At 42.6% G+C, this 23727-nt stretch overlaps 1 protein-coding gene across 2 annotated transcripts in view; it reads left to right on the top strand.

The window, feature by feature from the left end:
• The window catches only part of LanA (laminin subunit alpha), a 137521-nt gene extending 117903 nt beyond the window's left edge, over positions 1 to 19618 (top strand). For both annotated transcript variants that reach the window (XM_055068499.2, XM_055068498.2), the window contains 14 exons: positions 29 to 211; positions 709 to 839; positions 2685 to 2832; positions 3581 to 3871; positions 4373 to 4528; positions 6534 to 6640; positions 10437 to 10554; positions 10951 to 11262; positions 12221 to 12497; positions 15562 to 15839; positions 16623 to 16868; positions 16958 to 17111; positions 17789 to 18013; positions 18847 to 19618. In XM_055068499.2, coding sequence (XP_054924474.1) covers positions 29 to 211; positions 709 to 839; positions 2685 to 2832; positions 3581 to 3871; positions 4373 to 4528; positions 6534 to 6640; positions 10437 to 10554; positions 10951 to 11262; positions 12221 to 12497; positions 15562 to 15839; positions 16623 to 16868; positions 16958 to 17111; positions 17789 to 18013; positions 18847 to 19109 — 2889 coding nt within the window. In that variant the 3' untranslated portion in view covers positions 19110 to 19618. The remainder of the gene's footprint in view (positions 1 to 28; positions 212 to 708; positions 840 to 2684; positions 2833 to 3580; positions 3872 to 4372; positions 4529 to 6533; positions 6641 to 10436; positions 10555 to 10950; positions 11263 to 12220; positions 12498 to 15561; positions 15840 to 16622; positions 16869 to 16957; positions 17112 to 17788; positions 18014 to 18846) is intronic.
• Positions 19619 to 23727: the final 4109 nt, after the last annotated feature.

Raw genomic sequence — 23727 nt, 5'->3', positions numbered from 1 at the left:
AAGTTACTGGTTTTGTGCACGCTTGCAGGTTAAGATCGGCATGGAGTTCAAGGGGGAACAATGGCTACGGTTAAAGAACCCTGAAGACTTGCAAGAGGCAGCTACATACACCCACCTGTCTCTGCACGCTAAGACGGACAAGCCTGATGGCACACTCTTCTACCTTGGAAATGGCAAGAACCCTCAGCCAAGGGCTAAGCGCTCTCGTGAGGTCAGTAGATTCTGTAGACTCATTCTTTAGACTCAAGTGATGACAGTTATTTTGAGTATGTTTTCAGGCAAGTGGGATGCTCTAGCTGAGAACCTAATGGCTGACATAGTTATTGTTGCTAATGTACCATGTTCTTTAGCATTCATCTTGGAGAATATTTTGAGGACCACAGTACAGGAAATTAAACTGCACTTGAGTAGCCGCTGCATTTAAGTGATGCTTTCACAGGCAGTACCTTCTAGTAAGAAATTTGCTGAAAAAAAAAAAAAAAAGCGTTGCTAGTACTTCAGCTGTTAGTTTTCTGCTGTTGTTATTATTTTTTTTATTAACGAGATTTATTTGCCAAGAAGTCGAGTCACAGGAAGTTCATGTTGAAGCTCCAGCTTTTTCTCGGTGATGATAGTTCTTGAATTTAATAATTGCTACTTATTCAATGTTTTTAATACTGATACCTTTTGTAGTCTGGTGAAATTTCACACATCAGGTGTACTTTTCAGGGTGATTTCATGGCCCTGGTACTGAGAGATGGTTACCCTGTGCTTCTTGTCAACCTCGGTGATGGCATAGAAGAGATTCGGAATGACAAATATGTTGCTGACAACAGGTGGCACCATATCATTATTGACAGGTAATCTTGCCTTTGTCACTGCAGTCTCTAAGTGAGCTCCTTGTTATTGCGTCTCCCAGTTGTACTGTGCATATTCACAGAAGAGCAGTGCCATGCTTTCTGAAGTAAGACCACAGTCCGGAGCAGGTGTGAATGTGGCGATGATGTGCAGACTTCCTGACCTTCCTCTCATATTTCTTGTGTGCTGTGTGTCATAATAAGGGCTCCGTCAAGTATACTCGTGTCATTTGTAAATTTTCGCTCCAAGTGTTGTATTGCTTAATAGCCATACATGTCACTATTACTTCAGCTATTGATCAACATTAAAAAAATCAAATATTTTGGGCAAATGAGAATTGTAGTCTAGGCTGGTGCTCTCTTCTAAATGCTTGCAAGGGCCCATCAAATTAAGAGTACGAATGATTAAGTTTTCATAAAATTACGGAGGTAACTGTTATAATTTTTTATAGTCTGACCTCTCCTTCAGGGTAATGTTGGGCTCTGCTTCCGGTCAGGAGGGATGACCAAGTTCTATGAGGAGTATTGCCCTGCACTTTAATAACCAACCAATTCTTGCTGCATTAGTGAGAACTGTGCTCATCACGCCTCACTTTTCACAAGTATGCCTTCAAAGCAAAAAAAGAAAGAAGGTAACTCTAGACCAAAACTGAGCATCTTATAAGCATCTGAATTTCTGGTTTTAACTGAAAACTGCTGACAGACATCTTCTGCAAGAAAATGACCAATTGTTTAAAATTCATTAGCACTGATTCTTCGAAATTTTCCACCCCTGTGAAATTCCTTCATCTGAGTAGTATCAGCTCCATTACTACAACAGCCAATGTCCATATTACAGGGGTACTTATTATTCGAATTTGCGTGTGCGTACTTGACCCTTCTCTGCATTGCACCATGCCAGCGGAGCGGCAGTCGCTTACTAGCACTTTTGCAGCAGCCCAACAGGTTCCTTGGCTGGACCGTGAGGGCAAGGCACGAAAAGCCACAGGAGCAGCGAAGGTGCCCTCTCCAAGCAACCTTTCTGCAAGCTTGCTTGTACTTATTATAATAACCATGCACGACTGCTCCGAAGATATCGGAATGCTGGTGCATTCCCCACAATATAAATGCACGAACAACCAAATTATCAGAAGCTAATGGGAAGTCTAAATTGAGTTTGGGGATATTAAAAAAAATTTATACCGCAAAATATTTCCAAGAAATACTGTTCACTAAGGACCTGTAACATGCAGTTGGCTTTTGCTAATTGTGCAAGGCATATTTAGGGAGCTTGTGCCTTTATAAGTCCACTATTCTCGTAGTGTCAACCTTAATTCTCTTCCCGACGCTATGCTCGCTAAAGTTCTTCTAGATTGCTGTATGCTTTTGCCAGCGACAATAATCTAGAAGAGTCGTATATAAGCATGTCTGGCTTCTGGAAATTTTTAATTTGTCTGCATTGTTTGCAAGTTTATTTGAAGTAGCTATCACTCGTTGCGATGAACTGTGTCAATTTATCAGCAGCACTTCAATTAATTTTCGCAGCATTGTACATAATGCTCCCCAACTGTCACAAGAGTTCATTTGTAGTACGGCAAAATCTAATTATAACTGATGCATGGTTTCAGGGAAGAAGGAGGGGTTAGTATTTTTTTAATATTCAAGTGAATGTCAGCCAACTCCTGATGTGTTGTTAAAGATGGGGGAGGTTGCAGGGGACTGCCTTCATCTATCTATCGCGAAGACTTCAGAAGTAAGATGTGCTATGTAGTCAGTGACCTAAGGACAGAGGCACCTACAGATATTCCAGAAAAAAAGAAAGCATCACTGCCTTTGACATGCTATTTTGTTCTACCATTTTTGCTTCAGGACTGGCAAAACAGTCAATCTTGAAGTGCGCACGGAGGGTGAATCCGACAGCACAAAGACCAAGTATCTTCAAGGCACCAGCAGTGTCTTCAACTTGGATCAATCAATGTCTGAGTTCTATATTGGAGGTGTGCCAGACACTGAAGATGTATGTATCACATAGTGTACGCTTGTTATTGCGGAGCATGCAGATTCCACACACGTATACCCACCGTGATGCACGGCTATGGCATTGTGATATTGAACAGGAGGTTGGGGATTTGACTCCCACCCACAGTGGCTGCATATTGATGGGAGCAAATGTAAAATTCTGCTTAGACTGAGGCACTTGTTAAAAAAGCCCAGGTTCTCATGATTAAGCCTGTGCCACTCAGCTAAGGGATCAACCATAGCCCAGGTCTTGGCTTGGGACATTAACCTCCCTCAATCAATCGATCAGATTTCACACCTGAATCTTCTATTTAGGTAAACATAAAAATTTTACTGTACTAATTTTTGAATGCAGATTACATATTATAGATAAGAACTGCTAACGCATATTTTGGGGTGCATTCAAAAAGGCTGTATTAAATTGAGGTGTGATTTTTCAGAAATAACAATACTTTCTTTAGAACATGCATGTTTAATTGAATCCTTATGTCAAGGCCTAAACACTTGTAGTCATGGCAATCGAAAGGCCAGATTGGCATTGTCTGAAACCTCTATTAATGCTTGATATCTAAGTAAATTTCCATTCTGGGGGTAGGGAAGTAGCGTTAAATTTTTTATGGTTTCGGGAATTAGGTTATACAAAAAATTGCTTTTTTAAACATCTTGAGCATTTTCTACAGCTTTGAGATTGCATACCATTAACGATTATGCATATGCTCTATCCGGCTACTATTGTCAATTCCCAGGTTCAGCTGAGCCCTCGGGACACTATGCCATTTGTTGGCTTCTTAGAAGAGTTGCAATTTGGTGGACTGCCTGTGGGCTTGTGGAACTTCCACAGCCATGGAGGAAAGCTAGAGGGATGCCAGGAACGGGACAGCCTCATTGACATTCCAAGCGGCAGGGGCCTTCGCTTTGATGGCACAGGCTATGCCATAGTGTCCAAGGAGGGGCGTCATTTCAACGATGGCATCAGCATCAGCATGAAATTTCGCACCTATGCCAGGGAGGGACTGCTCTTCCTCATTCACAGTGAGGTCAGTGAGCCGACTCATTGTTGAATGTTGCCCAAACTTACTTTCTGACCTCATTCTCTACTTCCTGGAATGACTACTGGCTGTGATACTTTCACTTTTTGAGGAAGTAGCAGCCATAGCACACACTGAAAGAAATGTTACAGCAAGAGCTGGTATAGGGACATCCTATCATGTAAGGCTCTGTGAGTGTATATAAAATGAGCTTTCAGTGGATTACATTAAGCAGCTGCTAAAAGAATGTTTAGAATGAATACAATACTAGGATGTATGTATTTGCTAGGAAGCATGTATTTGTTCTTGTGTCCATTTTTTCATAGACCACTGTATGCCATCAAAAAGGCTCAAACTAGCTAAAGACTGGACTCTGCTGGCTTTTAGCTTTGCATTCCTAGGTGCAAAACTAAGCTCGGAGCTGAGCCCACACCAACCAACTTTTTCTCTCCTGGTGATCTAGCCTTCTGTCTTTGAAAGTACTTCATAAGGATTACTGTACCCTTGCAGGGACCGTTTATGGCCCTGGAGCTGCGTGATGGCCATGTAGTATACAAGTTTGACCTTGGCAGTGGCATGATGCAGATGAGATCCAACGCAGCCTACAATGACGGTCAGTGGCACCAGCTCAGAGCGGCCCAGTTACTTGGAGAGGCTGACCTCACTGTGAGTGCAACCGAATGACTTGCCTCCCTTGAAATGTGAAAGCTATACTGATGGCAGGTTAGCAAAGAGGCATGTGTTAAAGAAATGAGTCGGGCTGGACTGGCAAAGCACACTTTCAGAGTTTTCATTCTCTGTTTTCCGTTAAAGAATATTTCTCACCAATGGAGAAAGTGAAATCCAAGCTCCCCTTTCTGAATTCCACTCCCGAAATGGCTGTGTGACAATGTCAGCCTGCAATGCTGTAGTATTACAATTAAGGGTGTGTAAATAGTGAAATTTTCTAATCAGATCCAGTACAAATATAGAAAAAGAAAGTGGGTGGAAGGGGACTTTGATTATTGATTTATAATTTCTAAAGAAAGTAAAATATAAAGACTCCTGTATAGTCTGCTTGGCAACAAAAGGCTTATTTAGATTACTTGATACATTCAATGCCATTATCAACTGAGTTTTAGCTCATTTGAATAGCTTGTAAATGAGAACAAGGGAAATTTAACTGTATCTGGCACACCATGACAGTGGCAGTAATATAACAAACAAAAAGCATGCTGGCAGATGCATGTAGAACTGTAGTGCTCGTCGTAGGAGTGAAGCACATTACCCTACAGTGCTGCACATCGTTTTCGAGGTATCCTAGCATGGTGACATTGCCCAAATAGTAAATGCATTTGCCTTAATCTGGAGAAAATATTTGTCGGCTGCTTAAGGCAGAACATGTGTGTTTAACAACTGAAAACTATTTTGCATAAATAATTTCCCCCATGTGCTCGCTCATGAGCATGTGCACCTGTGCAGCAACCACGGTTCTCTGCAGTCGTTGCATCAGTATTTCCTCCTGTAGACATCAAAAGCTCTTTCTGTTTCTTGATATTTGAATGAAATAAATATTCAACAACTTCAAATTAGTAAACTCTCAAATTGAATACGAATCGAATCGAAATATTGAATATTCACAATTACACAACTTTTGCGTACGTGAGTCCATGTTGAGCCTAGACGCATTTTCAAAAAGTGGGCTTCAATCCACGCTGTGAAGGTGGTTGGCCAGCAAAGCTGTGGTATCGCCTGATCCTATAGACCAATGCTATGTAGCCTACAACTGGGTCCTGCCAAGCCCGAGCACGATGGTGATGCGCACATTGACATTGCCGTTTTTTTCATCGCCCATCATATTCACGCTGCTCTTCAGGTGTCCTAACTGTGCGTGGCTTGCTTTGGCCAGGAACTGCTGCGTCCTGCCTAGCCTACACATGACGCTGTTGTGCATATTAGTGTTGCTGTTCCCGTCGCCACTCATAGTGTTCACGCTGTTCTTTGCGAGTCTTAACTATGTGTGGCCTTTCCATAGTGCTATTACAACACTAATGCAATCAGTTGCTAGGCAGGTTCTTTTTTTTACATATGAAAGTGTAGTGACATCACTCTCTGCTTTGTATGCTGCAGTTGCCGCTTCCTGGCAACTGCAGCTTACGCAACCATAATCGTTACAGGGTAATGCTTTCAGGGAACGTTATGCACAGAGGAAAGCCGGTATTTTTCTTTATTTTTTTTAACCCCTCGCTGTGGATGTGCGGAGGCGAGCATCATCTGGGGGCACTACAAGGAACCTAGTGGCGCACACCTTCCACTGTGATTGGTTCAATTGTCTGTCGACGAAGCAATCCCATGATCGTAGTCATATATAGCTTCACTGTAATACGAAGTATTCTTCTTTTTTTTCTCAAACGCATTTAATACCCTTTTTGCGTGACATTAACAAAAGCTGCAACATCAAAGGATGCTCCATTTTGAATTTTCAAGATGACATTGCTACATGTCTTTCAAGTGCATCATTTTTTGCTGCAACAAACCTCTACACTGTTACTGAATGCCAGCTATTTGCTGTTCCAAAAGTGCAGCCTACCAACTTAGTGTGACTCATCTTTCTTTGATGAGACACCAGTAACTCCGATAACATGTGCTTGCAGCCAAGACTATCTGTTTCAACAATTTTCCTTTTTATCAGGTGGGAGGCAATGATTCTAAGACTGACGTTTATCGAGGTGAAGAGAAGGGCATTGACTCCAATGATGACATATTCATCGGAGGCCACCCGACTTTCCATGGTCACATGTGAGTTGCTATCTTGCCCTCTAGCTTAGAGATGCACCTAGCATATACAACCTTTCTTTCGTTATCTCTTAAAACTGTCATCAAATTTTGGACCCTGTAAATAGCCTAGTTTCACATGCCTGTCACCGGCAAAAGATGCCAAAAGCGAGTGGGGCTATACTAATTCAGGTACAACCAAATTAGGAAGGCCCACTAAGCTTCAACAAGACACTCCCTCAGCAGAACAGGAATTGGCTTCCCTGGTGCAGTATTCTGCCACCCCCTCCCAAATGGCTCAGTCAATTACCCAATGGCCCTCATTCCCTAGCAGTTACAAGCACCTGACCAAGGCAGCGGTCAGACCTGTAACGCAGCAGAGGGTGCTAAAGATCTCTGGGTCCGGACAGGCCGCTAATGGAAACTGACCCCTGTAACGTTTAACACCCGAACCCTCTCGAGTGAGGCTAGCTTAGCAGGACTCTTTGAGGGAAGTGGGAGGACATAGTGGGCAACATTGACAGCATTCTACAGCATTAATGAGAGGGTAGCTGCAGTCGTAATCAAGCTTAACAAGGGGTATAGATTAAAGGCAGTACAAGCCTATGCCTCAACATCCAGTCACGATGATGAGGAAGTAGATAAGTTTTATGAAAAAAGTGCAAACTCATTATACTGTAGTAATGGGCGACTTCAATGCAAAAGTGGGGAAAAAGCAGGCTGGAGAACAAGCAATTGGCAACTATGGCGTCGATTCTAGGAACTCTAGAAGAGAGATGCTGGTAGAATTCACAGAAAGGAATAAGCTTCGAATAAGGAACACCCTTTTCAGGAATCGTAGCAACATAAAATGAACCTGGAAAAGCCCTAATGGTGAAACAAGAAATGAAATTGACTTCATACTTTCTGCTGATCCCAGCATAGTGCAGGATGTAGAAGTGATAGGTAGGGTAAAGTGCAGTGATCATAGGTTAGTGAGGGCTAGCATTCATCTCAATTTGAAGAGAGAAAGAGTAAAATTGGTCAAGAAGAAATAGGTCAACCTAGAAGCAGTAAGGGTAAAAGCAGACAAATTCAGGCTGGTACTTACAAACAAATATGCAGCCTCAGAACAGAGAAGAAGATGACATAGAGGTAATGAATGAAACCGTAACTAAGCTGGCTTCAAAGGCAGCCATTGAAGTGGGAGGCAAGGCTTCAAGGCAAACAATAGGCAAGCTCTCCCAAGTAACAAAGGACCTAATAAAGAAATGACAAAAAATGAAAGTGTCCAAATCAAGAGATAAAATAGGATTCGCGGAACTGTCAAAACTGATCAACAAGGCGAAGATAAGTGATATTCGAAACTATAATGTGAGAAAACTATAATGTGAAGAAGTCGTAAAAAATGGAGGCAGCCTGAAATCAGTGAGAAAGAAACTTGGCATAGGACAAACCTAGATGTATGCACTGAAAGATAAGCAGGGTAAAATAATCAGCAATCTCGAAGATATAGTAAAAGCAGCAGAAGAATTCTATACTGATCTGTACAGTACGCAGAGGAGTCAGGATATCTCAATTAGAAACAGTAATGAACAGGATACAGAAACTCCTCCTATAACTAGCGATGAGGTCAGAAGGGCCTTTCCAAGACATGAAACGAGGAAGAGCGGCAGGAGAAGATGGAATAACAGACAATTTAATCAAAGATGGAGGAGACATAATGCTTGGAAAACTGGCGGCTCTTTATACGAAGTGTCTATCGACTGCAAGGGTCCCAGAAAACTGAAAGAATGCAAACGTTATAGTAATCCACAAAAAGGGAGACATTAAAGAAGTGAAAAATTATCAGCCCATTAGCTTACTCCCAGTATTATATAAAATATTTACCAAAATAACCTCCAATAGAATAAGGACAACACTGGACTTCAGTCAACCAAGGGAACAGGCTGGCTTCAGGAAGGGATACTCTACAATGGATCATATCCACGTCATTAATCAGGTTATCAAGAAATCCACAGAGTAGAATAAGCCTCTCTGTATGGCTTTCATAGATTACGAAAAGGCATTTTATTCAGTAGATATACCAACAGTCATAGAGGCATTACATAATCAAGGAGCACAGAACACTTATATAAATACCTTGGAAAGTATCTACAGAGGTTCTACAGCTACCTTAATTCTACACAAGAAAAGCAGGAAAATAACTATAAAGAAATGGGTCAGACAGGGAGACACAATCTCTCCAATGCTATTCACTGCACGTTTGGAAGAAGTATTCAAGCTACTAAACTGGGAACGCTTAGGAGTAAAGATTGACGGCGAATATCTCAGCAACCTTCGATTTGCTGATGACATTGTTCTATTCAGCAACAATGCAGACGAGTTACAACAAATGAGTGAGGACCTTAACAGAGAGAGTATAAGAGTGGGGTTGAAGATTAATATGCAGAATGCAAAGATAATGATGAATAGCCGGGCAAAGGAACAAGAGTTCAGGATCACCAGTCTGCCTCTAGAGTGTGTGAAGGAGTAAGTTTACCTAGGTCAATTAACCAAAGGGAAACCTGTACATGAGAAGGAAATTCACAGAAGAATAAAAATGGGTTGGATCGCATGCGGTAGACATTGCCAGCTCCTGACTGGAAGCTTACCATTATCATTGAAAAGGAAGGTGTACAATCACAGTGCGTCTTACCAATGCTGACATATGGATCCGAGACTTGGATACTGACAAAGAAGCTTGAGAACAAGTTAAGGACCGCGCAAACAGCGATGGAGCAAAGATTGCTAGGCATAATATCAAGAGACAGAAAGAGAGTGGTTTGGATCAGAGAGCAAATGGGTATAGACGATATTCTAATTGACATCAAGAGAAAAGAATGCAGCTGGGCAGGTTATGTAATGCGCTGGTTAGATAGCCATTGGACCTTTAGGGTTACAGAATGGGTACCAGGAGAAGGGAAACGCAATCGAGGATGACAGAAGACTAGGTGGAGTGATGAAATTGGGAAATTCGCAGGTGCTAGTTGGAATCAGTTGGCGCAGGACAGGGGTAACTGGAGATCGCAGGGAGAGGCCTTCGTCCTGCAGTGGACATAAAACAGACTGATGATGATGATTAGATATGGGGCAGCCTCTGTGCAAAATTTTGCATTTGAAATACTTCTGGATTCATCATGAAAAGCTAGCAAATATAGATGTTCTTGATACCAAAACTGGAAGAAAGAAAAAAGAATAGCAGAATGATGTCATTACTGTTTGACCAGAAAATACGCAGAACCTGGAATCTTGAGAACCAGCACGACTCCTTGGCATGACCTCCAAGATTAGCTGGTGGCCATGTTGTGCTGAAAGCGGTCATGATCTTAGATTTGCACCACTACTACTAACCACTGCCACTAGGTGCATGTGTCATCTGCTTATGTGCTATTTCAAGGCTGGTAAAACTGGATACTTACCAGCCCTGCAGATTTGCCAAGACTGTTTCAATAGTATGCTTATACATAACCATTTTATTCAAAGTGAAATTTTGTTGCAGTTGGCCTTCAAAGATTGTGTAAGTTTCTTAATAGTCAAAGTTGAAGGAATCTTACAGACATATAGGCTATTAAATGCTTTTGCACCTGTGACACACTGTTTATGAATGTGAAAGTGAAATTTACATTTAACTTTTCGCCATCCAGGTGACTTTATCTCAGATGACCTTGTCTCCTGTACTTTCTCACTTAATGAAGAGGATAAAGTGATCCCTTGCTTTGTTATCTAAACAATCCAATTCAGTCACAGTGAAGTTCTCCGCAAAGTTTTGCTTTACTCAATCTTCATTTGGTTTCCATAGGGAGGTGACCCGTATGAACTTTGAAGGATGCATTGAAGAGTTGGAGCTAGATGCAAGACTAGTGAACCTACACAAGACCAAGGAAGCCCTGGCTGTAACCACAGGTTGCCCTCCAAATGTAGGTGACTTTACTGTCAAGCGTTTCTGCTTCACGCTTCGTACTACTGAGACAGCGGTTTAAAGGTCGAAATGGCATTTGCTGTGTCTACGTGCTGTTGAGTGAATAATTTTATTTACGCATAGAAGATGTATAAAATGGAAGATGTGCCTTTTGAATTATGAGGAAAGGTAGCCAACTCATTATAAGCAGAAACAGTGCTGCTGATCGCCAAGCTTTGTTAGAGTGAAGGCTAGTGCTTTCAATTTGCCAAAATTTTATTTTTATATATTTTCTATCTACATATTGATTGAAATATTGTTTATGAGTACCTGAATGAAGAAATTTGTCAACAGACATGCAGGCAGTCTATCCGATTATTATGCTGTGACTAATTGTAATTATTTCCTTGCACAGGTGGCACGGGTGGTGTCATTCTCAGCAGAGTCTCCTGGCTTTGTCGCCATGCCATTCATGGACTTGACAGAGAATGCTCAGCTGACATTGAAGTTCCGCACTAACCGCCCCAATGGTCTCATCTTCTACACAAGCAATGAAGACCATTCCAAATTTCTTGCACTCGGATTGCGCGGTGGAAGACTCTTCCTACAGGCACGACCAGGTGGCCGTGTAGAGACTGAGGGCACTTATGATGATGGCCGCTGGCACTATGTCACTGCCAGCAGCTACTCCAACCGGCTGAGGCTGGACATTGACGATGCTCTTGTGGTGAGCACTGTCTTGCAGTTGAGCAGCAGCAAAGTGCTTGTTTTACTAGACTGTCATTGTGGGTTTGCATAAACCTGTATAGTGCAGACGACATGCAGAAAAAATAGAAAATCAATAACATGATCGCTGTTGAAGAATATGCTAGGATGTAAGCAGTAGGACTTGAAACATATGGCAAAAGCACACATTCAATGGTACAGCTCATTTTGTTATGTGTATTTCAAGTGCTCTTGCCTACCATACGTGAAGTGCCATCCATATAAATTGAAACACAGACGAAGTTGAAATTGGCTACAACACATGGTCACCATCTTCCTACACTTGCCATTGTTGATGACACTTGCACAATTTAGGCTTTGGGAGAAAGGAGACAGCTTTGGGAGTGCAGCATGTTCAGAAACTGGCTTTGTGGCGATCGTGCTTTACACTATGAAGGGATTACAAGGAAACACGCTCCAATGTGTTCATTCTTGCTCACATTTTAATTTATCTTGATGATGGAGGCTAACCTGCTACTACTATGCACTTCTCAGCATCCTGGCTGGTTTTGCACTGGAACCTTGCATTTACCCCACCCCCACCCCCCCCACTCCCACCACACTCCAAATCTTAATATCTATAGTGTTCGAGATACTCATGAGTATAACTTCTCCCCATTCATATGACTACCGATGGTCCAACCATTGCAACAATCAAGTCTGTGCATAATATGCGCACCCTTGCTGCACAGCAAGACAAAAAGCTCATAATGTTTCCAAAAGACAGAAGTTTGTATCCTGTGTGTTATCCATGTTTTGTCTCTCATTGTGCTTTTAATTTCTTAAAGAGCAATTTCAGCTCACCTAAGTCTTGTCACAGATGCCCATGTTAGTACTAGCCATTACACCACATGGTCTCAGAGCCCTAACTTTTGCATTGTTCAAACAAGGGCTGCTTGTTTTTTGGTGGGAACCCTCAGGTGCAAGAGAATGCGGTGGAGCCCATTTTGATTCACACCACCAGCCCACTCTACTTTGGAGGCCTCCCCACTGGAGTCCAGGCCAATCCTGAGCTTCAGCTTGATGGCCGCACCTTCTTTGTTGGATGTCTCGGTGATTCCACTGTGCGAGGTGTTCTCCAGAATTTCGCTGCTACTGCAGATCGAGTTAATGCTGTCCTCACCAGCTGCCCTCTGCCTGGGGAGGAGAGTGGTGAAGAGGGCATATCTACAGAGGATACAACACATGTGTATGAAGGTAACGGCCTATTTTAGATGCACGCTTCCTGCTTACAGTTTCTGTGTAAAAGCCAACTCTTGCCATGTGTTCTCATGTCCTGACACCAGTTACTTTCATTTTTTGTTTGTATTAGTATGCCCAAGCATGTAGTTCGGCAATGGTAGGTAGTTTTGTGGTAAGTACTGCTGGTGCAAAATCAACAGAAGTCTTGAGATGAGGTCAAAATGGTTGTTTATTCCACATTTAATTTACGAATGACCTTCTTTTGAAGATGTAAAGAACATCATTTGAATCAAGGTGAAAGGAATTAAAGGGGTCATCTGGAAGAAATTCAAAACTAAGAAGCCAGGGAACCTAGAGGCTTTACGCCACACCATTCTATGAAACTATCTTCACTTGCAAAGCAAGTGTCCAAAAGAAGTCAGGCTGAAGATGGTGAAACAGGTGATTTCGAACCTGGAAAAGTTTAACTTATGTATAAGATTTAACAAGCTTCTGTCATAGACAGTTAAAGGGACACTAAAGAGAAAAATGATTTCTTCTGCATCAGTAAATTACCTTTCTACGATGCCAAAAACACCACTCTCACCACGATAAGATGCTTGGTAAGCCAGAATAAGCGCAAAAATGAAAGACGGGTGGCGACACCTCCTTGAAGTTCCCGCACCTGCCCGCTGTGACGTCATGGATTTTGATGGCACCTTCTAGGGCCTATTTAGGTAGCGTTACAGACCGACTACATTGTGTTCTACAGGAACCGAATATTAAACATGGCAAGTTTTGGGAACCTTTACTCAGCCAACGCGGCCCAAAAGCTGAAACATACTTTGGAATCCCTGACGTCAGACTGACGTACCGGCATTTGGGTTTCGGTGCGAAATTCAAATACTGATACTTCGACCTTCATTTTCTTATCTAATAATCAAACTATTATCTTGAAATGACTGCTTGCAGGGTTCTCATACAAATCTTTATTAGCTTAAACTGATTTATTGTTTCGCTTTAGTGTCCCTTTAAGCTTCCCATGGGCTTGTTGACTTATTTGCAAATATCTAAAATGTTGTCTATGTTGGTGTGAGGAAAATATATTAGCATGTTAAAGTTGTGGTAAGAAATGCAGTTGCAGTCTAAGAAATAGCTAGATGCAAGCATTATCCCAGTGCATAGTGATGGTGATTTGGGAAGTTACCGCAAGGAACACACAAGATGAAGAAAGGGACAACACGAAGCGGTACTGACAACTATTGATTTAATTAAATTAATGCCAAGCTTATATAGATCAGACACACTTGTTGTTAGGATTGCGGGCTCAATCCCACTGTTTGTACCCAGTTGTCAAGATTGGAGTCGGGCATGAATTAGATGGTAGCTGGCCCATGCCGTCGTCCAACTTATCCACGCTGAGGACGTTGTTGAAGGGAAGGACTGCTTCTCATTGAGAACGAGGAATATGGGTTTATTTACAGTATCTACATAAGGACGTTGCAGTTCATCAGTCTAGCATGACTGCGAGAGAAAGTGCACTGAGCAGCCGCACAACAGCGGTTTATAAACACTCGGTCCCCCTCGATCCCAAGGTGAGGGAAACGTTCAGCCAGTCATCGTAAGCAAGTTGCCTCTCTGCGTGAGGGATTACACACACACACTTCCACACAGGTTCACGGTCCTCCACCGACGGCAGACAAACTTCGCAGAACTCGGGCTGACGTCAGGAACGGTGCGTGGGAAGGGACCTCGAACTAGGTTTCCTCGGGGACTCCTTTGTTCACAGCAGACCCGGTCAGCGGTGGGGGGTTCAGGCACAAAGCCTGCTTCGTCGAATGCATCTTGGCTCCAGCGACGGAGAGTCGAGGACGTGCATATTGTTCTTCACACACAGTCGACTTAGTGACGCCGTGGCTAGAGGTTTGTGGTGGCGTTCCAGGAAAAGTTGACGCCACTGTCGCAACTGGCTGGCAAAACTTGCACTTGAGCAGGCCGTTCTTAACAATGTGCACCTGAAGACCAATGAAAAAAAACAATAAAAACACAGAACGACCTTCAACAGGGGTGTGACACAAATGCTAAGATAAACACTGAAGACTACTGAAGCACCAAACACGTGTGTATCACATGGAAAGAAACAAAAAACAGAAAAAACGTTCAGCTGGAAAGAGATTGTAGAGGCAGTGATTATGCAACGCTTTAAGGATGGTGACTGCATCAGCTCACCATCTATTGCTGTTTCTCAGAAAGAACCTTTGTTTCTTTCCATGTGATACTCACGTTCGGTGGTTCAATAGTCTTCAGCATTTATCTTAGCATTTGTATCGCACCGCTGTTGAAGGTCGCTCTGTGTTTTTATTGCGTTTTTTTATTGCTTTTTGGGTGCACACGTGTGTCTGATCTACATAAGCCCAGCGTTCATTTCATTAAATCATCAGTTGTCAGTACCGCTTCATGTTGTCCTTTTCTTCGTCTCGTGTGCTCCTTGCAATAACTTACCAAATCATGATTCACCAACTGGCTTACACCCACGCTCTGCTATATAATGATGGCTTGATGCTGTGATGATCTTTCTTAGGATTTCTTAAGCTTTTCACTTGCAAGCTGCATTTGAAAGAAGACCAGACTAAGGAAACCAAAGCTGTGTCTGCTCTGGTGCATGCAGGAAATGGTAGCTGTATCATTTCCACAGAGCGCCAGTGTGAAGGCAGTGCTGAAGGACCACTACAAATATGGGCCATTAAAGTGGCTATACAGATTTGTTCAGCATGCCATAAATGCATCAACTTGTACGTAACCATGTGCAAAAGCCAGGAAAGGTTGTTTTATAAGCCCACAGTGGCACTGTTCATGAATCGGAAAGAAAGAGAGAGAATGCTTACCTCCAGGCAAAGGCAGAAAGATCATCCTGACGCAGATTATTCTAGCCAGCTACTCTGCATTGGGGCAAAAGGAGAATGGAAAGAAATGTGGATGTCAGAACGCGATGATGAAGACAGAAACTATAGGTACAAGAATAAGCAGCCGCTTACACAATGACCTTGAGCCCATACCAAAATGAAGTGGGTGTATTACATGCATCTCGGGCTTTTGACAGGTGCAGGCAGTCATCCCTCGAGTGGTCCACTTCCTGGCTGTGTGCTGCCACTGGAGCCAGATCGTGATGCTGATGTGACACCCGAGAGTGGCCTCCGGTTTGGCAACAGTCCCGAAAGCCGACTCGAGTTCCGACTTCCTACAGACTTAGCCAATAGTCTGATGGAGCACTCAACCATCTCGCTTGAGTTCCGCACTCGCCACGAGGATGGTATCCTGTTCTATGTCACCAACAGTAACAAAGTCGACTTCATAGCCATCTTCATGAAGCAAGGAAGAGTGAGTGCTTTAACATGGATGTTGTTCACTGGAACAGCTTGAGTCTCTGTCTATATACACATGTTGCTCCTTGAAACCACATCTGTTGCAATTCTGCGCATGCAACATTTTCGTGCCACTGTCTGTACTAACAGACCTCTTGTGCAGGCAGGGCATTGAATGTGACTTTTGTGACTTGTAATGGAATATAAAGTGTTAGAGTGCTGAAGACATGCACTTGATCACTGAATTCACCATATGGACAGGCTCTTTTGATGTGAGGCACTTGCAACTGCACCATTGAACGTCGTCCATTTCTTCTTTCTTGCTAATTTTATTACATAGATGAGCAGTGCTTAGAAGGCATAATGCCACCTCAGAAGTGGGAGCATAATGTGTGACATTGTACTCTAATTTAAAAATGTGATGAGGGATTAACATCAACAAAAAGGGGCTACGGAATTCAAGTAATTTTTATTCTTCCAAGCTATCTTTTCTAATCAAGAGAGCACACATAATGAAAAGGAGCTTTATGTATGTCTGATGTAAATGTAACCTGTTTTTTCTTGCGCATTCGTGATAGCAAGGGATAAAAGGAGCACAGCCAGAAGCAACAGAGTGACCCAGCTTCATAACTGAAAACATAAGCAATGAGTTCATGTATTACAGACCTTGCCAGGTGCTCATTACACCTGATTAAGCTGGTAATTTTTGCTGCACAGAGCTTCAGTGTGTGTTCTTCTACAGTGGGCATTGAACCTCTGAAATTTGAGTTTCTTGGCACCTTCTGGGGTCATTTTGTAGGTGAACGTCATGTTCAACTGTGGCACGGGCCCAGGCCTGCTGACTACATCAGAGGTGTACAATCTTGGAGAGTGGCACTCTCTTGAGTTCAGCCGCCGGGGCCAGATGGGCGTGCTGTACATGGACAATACCACAGCGGCACAGGGCAGCTCCCAGGGGACCACCAGCTCAATCAATGTCAAGAGCCCCATCTACCTTGGTGGACTTCCACGCAATGTCTCATCTCAAGTAAAAAACAACCTTCGCGTAAGTCCCTCACAAGTTAGAAACAACATCCATGCTGCTAACTAGTGCAGTGCTGATATAAGTCAACTTTGTGCTGTCTCCACCTGCAGGGAGTGACCGGCTCTTTTCCGGGATGCATCCGCAAGCTGGAAGTACAAGACCGACAGATGCTGCGACCTCGGGTCATCATTGGTGCCACAGGCTGCTCGCAGAAAGTAGAAACGGGCACCTTCTTTGGTGCCAACCACAGCCACCTCATCCTGTGTAAGTCGACAGCGAGGCTGCACCCCTCAACTGTTATGCATCCCAACATTGCGGTCAGGTACCAGAGTTGAGGAACTACTGTACAGGTTAATAAACAATGAAGATTCCCTTGTATTGCCAACTATTTAATTTGTAAGCCTTTTTGGAAGTCTACAACATTGCTGCATTAGGGTCAGAGCTGATCTTGCAGATAGGTGTCATACCTTAGAGCACTATTTGTCTAACATGTAGGTCTGCATGTCTGGCCATACCTGGCCCTTGTGCCATAAAATACCACACATCATCAGGTCTGCATGTCAAATTTTTACTGTCTTCTTTTGAAAGTATGTAATATATTCATTGCAATGGTCAACAGTAGGATTATTGTTGCCTTCTGGCTCAGAGTATCATTTATTCTGCTACAGTTATGTTATTCAGCTATCCAGCTATCTATGTGTTCAGTATACGCCCCCTTTTGCAGTCACTTACCTGTTTGTGCATATGGTATTGTATACAATTGCTTTCATGTTACTTATACATGTAGCTCTCTTGCTCTAACACCATCAACAGAATAGTGGCTCGAACAAAATAAGTGAAGCACAGTGCTGACACATTATAAGCAATCCACGTGCCCACTGATGGGTAGAAAAAATGGTGAGGGCTTTGGTTCACGGCTAACAGCCAATGCATTTATGCAGACGACAGCTACAATGTGGGCAAGGAGATGACTGTGGAACTGGACATCAAGCCACGAAGAACTTCGGGAATCCTGTTTGCAGTTCACAGCAACAGCCAGAAGGATTTTGTACTGCTGCAGATGGTCGATGGCAACATCATATTTAGTGCCGACAATGGTGCAGGAATTATCAAGGCCTCTGTCACCGCAGGAAATCTTTGCGATGGAGAGTGGCACACTGTAAAAGGTAAAGCGCAGCTTTTGTCACCACACTTAAAAACCAGCATTCATTTTGCTGTACTTTTTTTTTTATGCTGCAGAGACACGACTGTATGGTAGTACTACTTAATCTTCATGACTGCAGTAACTAATTTGACATTACATGCTGAATTAACTTAATTCATTTTGTCCCTGTTATACTTATGGATTGGACATGAATGCAGCTGAAATAAGAGATATTCACATTTCTTAGTTTCCCTATGTATTTTAATTGCACGTTTTCAGAGCATTAACAAACACACAACAGTGCCTTCTAAGCACCATGCTTTTATGGAAATGCAGTTGTGTTTGAAGCATGCTTATAGCATATTTTTCTTTTTCAGTTGACACCTTAGAGTACCATAACGAAAGTTATACGCATGACTATGTATTTTTTATCATGAACGGTAGTGTACTATGATCAAATGGTATAAACAGCTACTGTTGCCAGAATAGCAACAAGGGATTACAGTTGAACCTGGATATAACGAACGTAATAAATAATTGGATAAAGTAAATTTAAAATGTTTCAAGCCAGCACCAGTGTGTAACAAATATATGCTTATAACAAATATTGGATACGACAAAGATATTTCCGTGTCTGATGTGCGACTTCCTTATAACAGTTAAAGTTCGACTGCATTCACAAACTCAATTTGCTGCAAGCAGTCATCTTTAACTGTGCAGGACTGGAACCTGGTACTCCAACTGTTATGCAGCAATATTGGAGATGCAATTTTCTGATTAGATAAATTTCAAAGGAATGCGTGGCTTTAGCACAGTCTTAGTTTGACCACCAGGTGCCGTTTCTTTCCAACACAGCTGCGAAGAACAAGAACATTGTGTCCCTTGCTGTCGGTGCTGCCAGTAACTTGGCCATTGGGCGAGGAGGAGTCACGGCTACCGACACAATGAACCCACTCTACATTGGTGGTGTGCCCGATCCGAGCAAGACACGAGCCACGGCCACACATGAGCAATATGTTGGCTGCATCCGTTACCTGCAGATCAATGGAAAACTCCAGAGCATGGCCGAGAGCACTGTTTATGGCAACGTCCAGTTGAACTCGTGCCCAACCATCTAAGGAGTTGCATTCTGCTTGTGTTATTCCTGGGTATTATTATTATTATTCCTGGTAGTAGTACTCAGCTTTGTGTCATTCTTTTTTAATCGTTGACCTGAAGAGTATTAAGATTGGTTTTACAAATTCTCACTTTTCTCACCAGGTACAAAAGTAAACTTAGATTTAATTAATATGCAATACGTACGAATTGCTTTTGTTTTTAAATGTGGTAATGTTTTTGGGTTAAATTGGTGTTAAACAAATACTTTACTGCAGATTGTAGTCTTAGTAATGTAGAGGTTTCTTTTATTATCCTTGATAAAGTCTGGAAGTCTTTTTTATTCGGCTACTGATGATAGAAAAAACAACAGCATTTCTTTTTTTGCATTGCTAAATTAACATCATTGTCCTGCGCTAGTTTGGTTGGCTGAGATTTGTGTGACTGGTGTCACCTTCCACCTGAATTGGAAGAGAATTGGCTATATCTTTAATACAAAAAGTGTTGAATAAAGATTGGTTTATTTGTGTCATGTCAACTGTGTCTCCATAAAAGAGCAGCTCAAGAAAATTGTCTTTGACATGTTTACAATGATTCGAACTGCAGATTGTTTGCTTTATCACATGAAATAAGTTCTTTGATTGCCTGGAAAATAATGCAAAGTCCTTAGAGCGTTGTGAACATCATGAGAATTTTGATGAGTTGTTTTTACGGATTTACACACTTAGAAAACAGTGCAGAGCATCTCATCAGTTGCAGCAATGGGCTAGATAGTCTCTAAACTTCTTGCACAGATAGTACAGGCACTGAGCACAGTGTGGTTGTTACAAGTGAAAAAATCGAAGTAGAATTGTGCAAATCTGTCAAAAAGAAAAATTAAAAGCTGGCACTTTCGTCCAAAGGTGCAGCATTGAAACTGGTAGCAAAGTTTAGCATTGGGCCCGAACTCCTCACGTATGGTGTTCTAGCAACACGTGGAGGCGACATGGGATGAGGGAGCATGTGAAGCAACTGCTACTGTGCAGCAGGAACGGTACCCTGGCAGATGTCGGTTGTGTGGCAATGGGGAACGCTGGCAGTGCAGTTACAAACATCGCACTATGATGGTGCATGACACAAGACTGACAGAAAACCATCGGCATTTGTACAGCACCGAGTGAAATATTGGATAATGGTCATGTGACGTCTGCTGTACATTCTGCCTGGGCCTGTGCATGCACAACAGTTCACTGTCCCTCAGCAGGTGTGTACTGCACATTGCTCATGCCAGCAGCAAAAGGCAGCTCTTACTCCAGCAGAGCTGACTGATGAGAGCGAAATGGTGGCAAATGCACTGTGCATCTCTGGAGGCCCTCTAACTGTCCACATGTGAGCCACACATGAGTCACAGATACCAGGACGGCACAATGGCTGTGGCATGCCTTGAGTGTCCGTATGGTTGCTATCACAATAAAGAAACAAGTGATCGATCCACTGTCAGGTGATACATTTGATTTTATTGACATCCTAGTGCTTTGATTTAATTGACTCTCTATATTGCTCAACATTTTCATGTTACACATTTCACATGATAAACTTCTCACTGCAGTCTCTAACCTGAAGTGCCTGTATATAAGTGTGTTTTTTTTCTACAAGACTTAACCTCTTACCTACACGAACAGTTGTACATGCAGTTTGTAGATGTGGTGGTGGTGCAGTTGTATAGAGCATCCGACTCCAGATTACTGAAGTGTTCTCACTGGCACCACCCAATAATTTTTCAGTGACCCCCCCACTGGATGCAGTGGTTCCCATTAAGTCATAGAGAAACCAACAATTAGGATGAAAAATAAAAGAATCCCCGGTGCTTGCCACACGTACACTGCGTCATTGAACACGAACACTTATGGCACTCAATTTGAGTACCTAACTCACAGAACAACATACAATGACTGCGGTTTCGCAGAATGTACCTCGCTTGTGTATATGTATAACAGGATGTCCCACCTAACAGCTTGGCTGTTAGGTAATAAAATATTCAGTTATGGGGACCAACGGTGCTTGTTCACGAGTTCTCTTCCATCACCAGGAATATCTTGTGTGTTGCTTAATTAACACAATAATTACATCAATTAAACACATTTTTGAATATTAAAGTAAGGGCATGAGTTATATAGTGAGAGAGCTATTAATTATTGCATCCTAAAACATCCCATTCTGTTGTTTTCAGCATGCTATGTCCTGCATAATTAACTTCTCCATGCTAAATTTACTTGTAGTGAGGAAAGTATGTATGTAAAATGCCCATGCACGGCAGCAGTGGACCCAAAAGTGATTTGAAGGAAATAGCTCAGTGTGTGATTTGCCAATCATCTGGATGGGGCAAGCTGTTGGTGTTGGTTTGTGCTGATCACAAGTTCTGTGTCCTGCGTGACGATTGCAGCAAGCACATTGATCAAGCATAGCATTCAATGCAATGCTCAATGCCTCAAGGTGCATTGATCAAGTGGTTACTCAGTCAGTTGATGAGTGAGGTTACTTCCTTCAAATCTCTTTTGGGGCCACTGGTGATGCAATGTGCTCGCATAACCATGCACCACTTTTAGAATTTCGCGTTCAAGAGTAAAGCGCAGAAATATTGTTACGCATGGATGTTAGGAGTATATAAAGACTGTATTTACAATATATATACAGAATGAGTCAGCCTAGACAAGATGGCTGACCGCCAACAACCCGCAGCAGCCAGCGTCTCGCGGTCTTCTTTTTCCGCTCTTCGTTCATACTTCTGTAACAGGACCCCCGGGTGGTGAAGTACCGTCTCAGTGCATGATAGCTGAAGAGCTGCGAGCGAAGTGTGGCTTCAGCCGCGAAATGTGCACGACGTCAACAGGCGGCGGACTTGAGGATGGATCAAACTGTAACAGCGTGATCTCATAATTGACGTCGTTAATTTGACGTAGGACTTCATAAGGCCCTGTGTAGCGAGAGAGAAGCTTCTGGTTGAGGCTGACCTGATGACATGGTGACCAAAGCAGCACCCAAGCACCTGGGGCGAACTGAACATCGCGATGGCACCGGTCGTAATGCTCTTTCCTGCAGATGCTGAGAGGCTAATAAGCGATATCGGGCGATTCGACGCACGATGTGAGCGCGATCGATGACTTTGTGAGCGTACTCAGTGGCAACGCAGGGCACAGAAGGTAGTATAGTGTCAAATGGCCATGTGGGGTTGTGACCATACAAAACATAAAAGGGTGAATATCCTGCGGTGTCATGTTGGGACGAGTTATACGCGAATGTCATGTAGGCCAGCGTGGCGTCCCAGTCGCGGTAATCATTGGAAACGTACATTGACAATATCTCTGCGAGTGTTCGGTTGAGACGTTCCGTAAGACCGTTCGTTTGCGGGTGGTGGGCGGTGGACAGCTTGTGCTCAGTGGCACAAGAGCGGAGGAGGTTGTCCACAACTCGAGACAAGAACGAGCTGCCGCGGTCTGTAAGTAACTGTCGAAGTGCACCGTGCTGGAGAATGACGTCGTTCATCCTTCCGTAACAATATCATTATGCAGGACACATTGCACTGAAAACAACTGAATGGGATGTTTTATGATGCAAAAATTACATTCATTTCCATCTAAAATTGTGCCCCGATTTCCAAAATTAAAAAGGTTGTCTAGTTAACCTTCCTTACTTGATTTATTTATTTGCTTCGTCACAGTACAGTGTAACAGGAGGCGGAGGGAAAAGCCGTTCATATGATGGCAATGAGGGATCCTCCGCCCCCTTTGTGAACAATGGCAGCAGTTGAAGTACGTCGCAATATCACAGCACTTTTTTTTCTAAGTGACGCATTGTTTTACGTAAAGATCAAGACATAGAGGAAAACTGAAAACATAGTTTACACATAGCTTATACAACGAAGAAAACTGCTGCAATCTTCTGCACTTAAATAAATTGCTACATAGTTTATACTACAAAAAGATCCGCTAATTCTGTGACACTTAAATGAGACACATCTATACCTTTGCTAGTGTAATTATTTAGAATTTGCGGAAGAGTACATCGAAGCATCTGAAAACCATAATTAGTACGAAAGTAAGGAACGTTCTATATTTCTGTATTTCCTGTTTCGTAGGCCTTTTCCTTTAACCAAAGATTCGCCATCTCCATGAACAAAAAGTTTGAGCATTTCCAGCTAAGACAGTACTCTCTTAGTAGTCTGTATTGATATAGGTCATTCACTTTGATTATACCATATTTTTCAAATAGTGGGTCGCTAGGTGCTAGAACTATAGTGTTGTCTATCAGCCTCAGTATTTTCTTCTGTATTCTCAGTAATTTCGTCAAGTTTGTTTCTGTAGTTGTTCCCCAAACCAAATAGCAGTAGTTAAGAACTAAACAGCGATTTGTATATCGGTAACCTCACCGAGTTGGGGATGAAGTAAACAAAATATTATCCTAGCTGATGGATAGGATGACCAAACACAGTAGTTATTCGAATCGTATATTGCACCGACTCTTTATTATTATTATTATCATCATCATCATCATTAATTGTCGTAGTAGTAGTAGTAGTAGTAGTAGTAGTAGTAGTAGTAGCAGTAGTAGTCTGTATTTACATGGTTGAATGGTCTTCACGCATTGGATCTGCAGTGGTGTGCA

Source organism: Dermacentor andersoni, chromosome 9, assembly GCF_023375885.2.
Source record: "Dermacentor andersoni chromosome 9, qqDerAnde1_hic_scaffold, whole genome shotgun sequence".
Lineage (NCBI taxonomy): Eukaryota > Metazoa > Arthropoda > Arachnida > Ixodida > Ixodidae > Dermacentor > Dermacentor andersoni.
Note: the sequence above shows the minus strand (reverse complement) of the source record. Positions and strands in the feature narration are given on the sequence as shown.